Below are 8580 nucleotides of genomic sequence, written 5' to 3'. Positions count from 1 at the left end.
TGATTATAAGGCATACTTGTTTCTACTTGATTATACTTTAATGATTTAACTAAAATAAAAATTCTCTTAACAGTTAGTGAGGAAATGTTGCAACTTTAATGAAAACAAATGGTCATTAATTCAATAAACAGGAACTCATATTGTTGAGATTACATTTGCAGTAGACTTATGTAATTAGCAGCTTAACTGGATAAAGATGTTAGCTTGTTAATGCAGGTGGTGGAAAAATGAATTGATTTCTAATATGCATGATTTGATATCCAGGTGATTCACTGTAGTGTGTGTTTTCCTCATGGTGGCATCTCCCAGGTTTCTTATAGGCTGTTTGAGGACACAGGTCTGTTCGAGACCTTCAGGATTCCTGTGCGAGAGTTCATGAACTACTTCCATTCTTTGGAAAATGGATACAGGGACATCCCTTGTAAGTAGAAGGATCACATATTTAAGAAAAAACAAAAAATGATCCATCATTACCTTTTGCTGCCACAAGGTGGATGTGTTGCTCATGAAATAAACTTTTAATGGCGTGTCTATTTTTCCTGCCTGCTGTTTACTGTTCAAATATATACTGAAAATGTGATGACACGAGCTTGAATTTATAGTGTGACAGATTAGATTATTTGAAGGAATATATTGTAAAATAGCTCCTAATCAAATACAAATAGATTTTAGCCTTTCTCTCAAAGCCTCCACAGGGTACATCAAGAGGGAATATTTTTACATGTTTGGGAATACTATGGATAAAGCCTACTTAGAGGCATCAATATCCATCTCATACATATGTGACGTTAATCAAACTATATCAGTCTAGTTGTCTATTTGTGACCCAGATTTTAAGCCATTGTTTGAATTGGCAGATTTACTCATAGCACTTCATTCATTATGCAAAAGACTGTGACCCAACATGTTTACAAGTTGTGTTCTTATTAAAAAACCTTCCAGTGAAACTTAATTAATCAAATCAATCAATTAATAAGTGTTTATTTTATATGGATTTTTATGTTACATCTCCATGTCTTCCATGGATTGTAACATTGTTTTTCTGTAAAAACGAGAGAAGTCGCTTCATCAGCCATGCACTGATGCAGTAGTAATCCATAGTATACAGTATACTTATATGTATACCAACTTTACATATTATATCGCCAATATATTTTAAAAGGACACTGCTTGCATTGAGGCCCAATGAGGTGACTACCGTGATTGAGGGTATTTAAAACTAGTCAAGCTGGGACTTTTCCACTACGCTCTTACCACCCACACTGTTGTGAATCAGCACTTCATTTTACTCTCCTCAGATCACAACCGGATCCATGCCACAGACGTGCTGCATGCTGTCTGGTACCTCACCACTCAGCCTGTGCCAGGACTGCCCACCCTGCTGACTGAGAACGGAGTACACACTGGTGCGCTGTCTCCTACGCATACATTAATCTTCCTGATATTTCATGCAAAAAAAAATCATCATAATTTTAATTCCCGTCTGCCAGACTCTAGCAAGCCTGTTTCCACGTTGGTGTAAATCTTAAAGCTTAAGACACTCATAACTGTACCTAGACTGTACAGGACAGATATTCAGTCAGAGGATCAAAGTGCATAGATTGAAAATTAAGCTGACAATTTTGTTATTTATGCATTAATAACTTCTGTCACGAGGGACCAAGCTGAATAATTAGGACATACATTTAGTCGTTCTCATGGGTCCTGAACCAGAGCTAATGCTCACAACTTAACTAGACGTCGTCCTCAATTTTTATTCATGCTTGTTTACACGTTTTGGACGGCATCACAAGTGCAGTGTGATAGCAAAATTACCCAGATATTCCCATATTTATTTTTATTGAAAGTAATTTTTTTTAATTATTTTTTCCTCCTGTTTGGTCAATGGCAAGATACTAAAAGTTAGTGATAATGCTGGCATGTCCTGCAGAATGAAGTAGACTTGCAGGCAACATTTGAGAGGAGCGATCAGAGGTCAGAGTCACTGATAGTTTGCCTGTGTTGTCTCTTTGGATGTAGACTCACAGAACGGCATTACACCTGGTGCCACAGGATTCCTGGTGTCCAAAATGAACCCTGTGCTGCAGGAAGGCTATGGCTGCCTGGCTGGTCTTATCCCTGCCCTGGAGCTCATGGCCCTTTATGTAGCTGCTGCCATGCATGACTATGACCACCCTGGAAGAACCAATGCCTTTCTAGTAGCTACCAGTGCACCACAGGTAAATAAATACAGGAAAATGTTTGTGACCTGGAAGGCTTGAGGGAGGAGCCGTAGTGATGGCTGGATAGTGATGAATAAAACTGACGGATGGGAAAGTTCATTTACTGGGAAGCTAAAACTGGGAATGGAGTAGTGAAATGTCATCAATAAGGTCGCCCTGAGCGTTGTCCACATCAAGTTGTTGTGTGGATATTCATTAACCAAGTCCCTTCAGCAACTATACTGATCTTAGAATACTAACTGACTGAATTATTAGTTATGTGATAGTAATTAATGTTTTAAGGTAGATAAGCTCACAAAACTGAATGTCAGTAAGACGTCTTTTCATTAAGTTTATGTTTATGAAATGCTCCGGAGAGATGATAGGCAGCATATTACCAGTATTTGTTTATTATGAGCAGTGTAAACCTTTATAACGGTTCAGATGTAATTATGATGAGATAAGGAGTAATGTAAGCTGTCACATTAACTGCGCTTTGAGCTAAAATCTGCTTGTTTTGCTTATAATTAATATGAATGAAGCCGCTTATCCTGTTATCAAATGTTGTTACAAGAGCGTAAATGGTGTGAATATAAACGTACATAATGCTCAGACATGAGTACTGTTGTTAAAGAGCTTTAAATGAACCAAATACAAACATCAACATACAGCCAAAAGCAGATTAAGTCGTTAGTCTAAGCAGTTTACAGTTGAGACTGAGGCAATGCAGATACTGCAGGTTTTAGGCAACATTATGGTAAAAAAGAAAGCCGGAATTAGCATCAACAAAAAAATGGATTCTTGTCAAAGTTTTGATTCATGTATGAGTTATTTTTATTTTTAGATTTTGGTGTACCAAATCATACCTTAAAACCTAACATGTAATATTAAACATGGTTTAGTAAGCGACTCATTACTAAACTGGGAAGATTCATTCATTGACAGATATGAAATATTAATTTAAGTTTCTCCTTCTCCATTTTAGGCTCTTCTTTACAACGACAGGTCAGTCTTGGAAAACCATCACGCAGCTGCAGCTTGGAACCTCTTTATGTCTCGATCTGAGTATAACTTCCTGGTTAACCTTGAACACGTCGAGTTCAAGCGCTTCCGCTTCCTAGTCATTGAAGCTATCCTGGCCACTGACCTCAAAAAGCACTTTGACTTCCTCGCAGAGTTTAATGCCAAGGTAAATCAAATAAGCTACATAAACAGTATAAAACATGACCATCCATCATTCGTCTGTAATTACAATGCTGTTACTGACTCGACTTGATATTTGAATGCAAACTATGATGTGATATTTAGAATCCCCATTTAACAGTTCAAATTTCTAAATGTTGCCAATACAAACAAGACGCAGAATTTAAAGCACAGTTTTAACGATAAACATTTTAACGAGACATTTTATGAAACTCTGACCTTATCTGACCTTGAAGAAGAGCTCAGAGGTCAAACGTGACACATTGTAAATCCTTAAATGGTACTTTCTATATATTGACAATACACTTTTTGTCAGTTTTCCACCAACAACTTATTAAATTTTACCTTGAAGACCTTTATAATCCAAATTCTAATGGATTGTCACAATAATCTACACGCCTACAAAGTTTTATTAGAAATCATTCAAAAATTTTGAGCTATCATGTATACGGACAGAAAGAGTGATACACACATGCAAACACTACCAAAATCATAACCTCCTTGAAAGAGATAATAAACATTTACTGCAGGCTCTTTTCATTTTTTTTCTGTAAAGGTCTCTTTCTGAAGTAACAGAGAATGTCTTTTTTTCACATTGTCTTAAATGCAAGGTCTATAAACCTTTCTACAACTAATCTATAAGCTCTGTTTTTGTTTTTGACAAAAACATCTTTCTAATTCCTTAGGTAGGGGATGAAGGAGTGTCTTGTATTGATTGGACCAATGAGAATGATCGATTGCTAGTGTGCCAGATGTGCATCAAGCTCGCTGATGTCAACGGGCCACTGAAGTGTAAGGAGCTGCACCTACAATGGACAGAGGGGATCGTCAATGAGTTCTATGAACAGGTATGTTCATGAAAATGTCTCCAATATATTCAGAGCGCAGTTTTGTTAAGTGTTCCCTTTAAAAAAAAACGCTTTCTAAATGTTCAGCATTTCACATAAAACTAACAAAACACAAAAAAACACAAGAATCATTTCAAAAAGAATTCTACCAAAATATGCTTTTCTTTAACTCTACACTTGCCCAAATCTTTAAATTTAAACAAAAAAAAAAACCTACTTAATAAAATCAACCATTTATTACTTATATATCAGTAATGGTTTAACATAATAAAACTCTACCTAAAAGCCAGTGTGATCAGACTGGATATTTTGCTAAAGCCTAACTTGTGTGTACAAGGAATTGCCAGATGCCACAAACCAAATAGTTATACAAAAAACTTTGAAATACAGGAAGTGCTGTGATGCACAGGAGCGCCTCTAATAGTGTTTTCACTGTCATCATTTGTAAATAAACCAAAGTCCTGTTAGGAGTGGCTGTTGCAGAACGTTTATTAGATCATTAATGAGAGATATGAGGTCATTTTTCTGTAATAGATTACTAACATAGTTTATGTATGATAAATATCTCAGTATTATTTCAATATTTCAGTCACATGAAAAATTATAAAGCTATGACAAGTTAAAACTATTTTACATTCAGGGATTAGGAGTTAGTAATTGTAATTCACGCTAACTTTCTGTACAAAAACAATACTTATTGTGTTTGATATCACTGTTTTACTAACGAATCCTGTCAATATAAACCAATATCTTGTGAGAGTTAACCAAAAATGTTCTCGTCTACAGCCTTATCAGTGATAAACACAATGTGATTTTCAGTGAAGGAAAATCCAAACACAGAACATTCACAGGAGTCAGTCAACATGACAAATAAATCCAGTGGGCAAAAAAGAGTAAAGAAAAAAAATCTAAAAACAGAGGTCAGAGTTCACACAGAAGAAAACAAGGCAAGACAGAAAACACAACAAACACTAAGAATTCCCAGAAACCTTCCAGATTCCTAATTTCTTTCTAAGTACATTCTTCATTCCTTTCTTTGAATCCTCTTTGAATCCTCTTAACGTCTTAGGCCCTTCTGCCAGACATGTGAGTAGAGGAGGCGAGTAAGAGACACGGGGAGTCAGTCAAGGAAACAGGCATTTAACTAAATGAGACATCCTGGCTTTGGAGTCGGATTTTTAAAACAATGTCAAGTAAATATGATGTTTGGCATGGCGGCATCCTAAATTGTTTTGGTACAGACCAACTACTGCTGTGTTTCATTATTTCAGATGTCATTCAAGCATAACAGTGTGCTTCACAACTTTATTATTGAGGCCATCTTTCAAATAAATTGACAGTGTGTCAAGATATCATACCTTTTTCTTTTATCAAACAAATACACGAGTAGTGAACTGAACAGTTCCTAAAATAACTTATTTGTAGATCCCTCCTCCCAACGTGGTTTGTGTATTTCAGCAGTTTAGCACAGAGGTAACAACACTTCCACACAAAGGATACACCTGTTGATCCTTCGTTACATCTGCTCTGGCAAGCTTTCTGTCTCCTCAATCCTCTGTCCTTCAAATTCATTTTAGGAACTGAGACAGTCATGTAATGAGATTGCTGTCCGGGTCACAGGCAGGGGGACGGAAAAGACGAGAAAAGAGGAAAAGTCTCTTGACTACACAAAGTAGCAAAACAATGAGGCAGGGAATAAAGGAAACTGGGAGAGTGACATTACAGAGGTGACAGGAAATTGGAAATTAAAGCTAAGAAACAGACACAATGAACTAAACCTTTAAAAACTTCCAGTATGCATGAAAGGCATTTCATTTCTTGCCCCTAGAACATTTCTCTAAGGTATAAATGTGTAGCCACATGTTCCCTCTGACAATAGCTGAATATTGAAAACATTTACCTATTAGCTCATGTATTTATTACAGCCGCTGTAGATGGATGCCTGGCAACAAATCCTGCTATAAACTCACAAGACCATAAAGATAACAAGCAAGGATTTTGTAGACAGCATGGCACTAATTTGAAAACTTTATTTATTTCTCAGCGGTACCCACAATATAAATTCCTCTCAAATCAGGTCTTTATGTTAGACATACAGGCTGGGACAGAAGCTTGTTATCACAAGGTTGCTTTGACAGCCACCAAACTTAGCATCAGAATGTGTATTATCTATTTAATCCTTTTTAATGAAGGGAAAACTCAGAGAAAGGATATCAAACCAGTGTTCAGCAGCGAGAAACCTCTAATCTGAACATTGCTGATTCCCGAGGAAAGCGACATGCCTCTCATGTCTGCTGCTTAGCATTCTGGTGTTCCTCTGGAAGCTTTGGCTCAGTTGTCTTAAAAAACTTTATGGATTATGTAAGTCCTTTGAGTGACAGCATCCCGGGGGGATGGGGGTTGGGGGTGAGAGACAGGGTGGCGAGAGACAGAGCGTATGCGCATGCTTTGCTTTCATAGAGGCGCATGACCTAAATGTGCCATCCTTTGACAGCACTCATTCACAGTCGCACTGAGGAAGATCACAAGTGGAACGAGGCTCTCTGTGACATCAGAGTCAGCGCAGATATAAACGCACACACACACACAAACATGCGTGAATTTCCATCATGCACTGCAATGCACCAATTTAATATTCTACACTTTAAAAATACTCACTTAAAACAAAGTTTCTCTGTTTGATTGTGCCGTGTCTATAAATACACACACACACACTTTTCACACATAACCACTAGTGCAGTGCACTGACGCCATCCAGGTTTCTGGTTTCCATAGCAATTGGAGCTCTTGGCCCTCTGTCCTCCCGGTGAATAGCTTTGAAAGCTCTAACATCATATAACAAACATGAAAGCACAGTACAGGACTGTCACGAATCACGATGTATTAAAATACAATACAAGCTGTGTGGTCGTGGGTAATCCAACACAAACCACACGATTTGGGGCAGATATGACTCCGCTTTGGTTTTCTTTATGTGGCCTCCATTTACAGTATACGACTGTTACACAGATAAATACTTAAACAAATCATAATTACAGTTTATCTGATGCGGAGTCATGCACCCAATCTATACATACACAGCAAAGATAATTAGATTTCTGTCTGCATTTACTGGTGGTGACCATGTGGTTACAAATATAAAGATCACAGTCACCATTACTCTGGAAAATTTCTGCAGGCAGCCTCATTTGGATGACTGATACATACAGATCGGCCATAGTTTGAACTGATGTTTTTCTATTTGTAGTCTTCTTGACCTACTTTCAAGAGACTGTGCCCAGAGGTAGCATATCTGGAAGTTTCTGTGCTTGCCACTTGAGTTATACAGAAGACTAGATGCATAGCTGTGTTTACCTTTGAGTGATATCGTGTTTAATTCATATATTGATTTATTTTAATACAGAAATTAGTTTATGCTGTGTAAAAGCCCTTATTCTCTGCCATCTTTAAAAATGTACAGCTCTTGAAGGAGAGAGTGCAAGACACATCATTTATATTTAATAATTCCTGTTATTCTTACGTTTTCATATTTGTACTCTGCCAGGGCGATGAAGAATCATCCCTGGGCCTTCCCATCAGCCCGTTCATGGACAGGTCTGCTCCACAGTTAGCTAAACTGCAGGAATCATTCATTACTCACATCGTGGGACCACTGTGCTCCTCCTACGACTCAGCTGCTCTTATGCCGGGACACTGGGTTGATGAATCTGAGGGAGACCAGGAAGGACAAGATACAGAAGAGGAGGACGAGGATATGGCAGATGAGGATGCGTCAACAAGTTCTGACACCTCGCGTATGTCAGTCTCTTGATTATTCATGTTGTAGGGAATACCTAACGTATGTCGCTGAATCGTTCCTGTGAGTATTCACTGCGTGGGAGGACATGTTCCAGGATAGACTTTCTGTCATTATTTTTGACTCATTTATCGACATTTAATGCAGCTAGTTTCTGCTGCTGTGATAGATGCAAAAAAGACACACAGTATTAATAGTTGAGAACACTATTAATTACTACACATATTCCTAATGGGATAAATAGTTATCATTTGCTTTCTTGCAACAACAAGTGCAACAGTTATCATCAGCATCTATAATTTATTATTTGAAATTCCAGTTCTTTTGATTTTCATATATATGATGCTCATTTCATCATCCCCCTGCAAGTGCAATGTTAGTTTCTCTTTTTACAGTAGTTACGTACGTCACGCTCCCTTTATTCCTGTAAGTAAAAATAAAAAAAACAAACAAGGAAACCACAGTACTCTTAAATTTTGCTTTTAGCACAAAAATAATATATGTGTGTGTGTGTATATATATATATATATAT

The 8580-nt window shown here is 37.4% G+C and overlaps 1 protein-coding gene across 1 annotated transcript in view; it reads left to right on the top strand.

The window, feature by feature from the left end:
* LOC102210275 (cGMP-inhibited 3',5'-cyclic phosphodiesterase A-like) overlaps positions 1–8580 on the top strand; it is a 79255-nt gene that overhangs the window by 64146 nt on the left and 6529 nt on the right. Inside the window, exons 9-14 of the mRNA XM_013911282.1 lie at positions 310–421; positions 1299–1406; positions 2020–2219; positions 3187–3390; positions 4091–4252; positions 7797–8046. Of these exons, the coding sequence (XP_013766736.1) occupies positions 310–421; positions 1299–1406; positions 2020–2219; positions 3187–3390; positions 4091–4252; positions 7797–8046 (1036 nt within the window). The remainder of the gene's footprint in view (positions 1–309; positions 422–1298; positions 1407–2019; positions 2220–3186; positions 3391–4090; positions 4253–7796; positions 8047–8580) is intronic.

The sequence above is a fragment of the Pundamilia nyererei genome, unplaced genomic scaffold (genome assembly GCF_000239375.1).
Source record: "Pundamilia nyererei isolate P.nyererei 1_Seehausen unplaced genomic scaffold, PunNye1.0 scaffold00003, whole genome shotgun sequence".
Classification (NCBI taxonomy): Eukaryota; Metazoa; Chordata; class Actinopteri; order Cichliformes; family Cichlidae; genus Pundamilia; species Pundamilia nyererei.
Note: the sequence above shows the minus strand (reverse complement) of the source record. Positions and strands in the feature narration are given on the sequence as shown.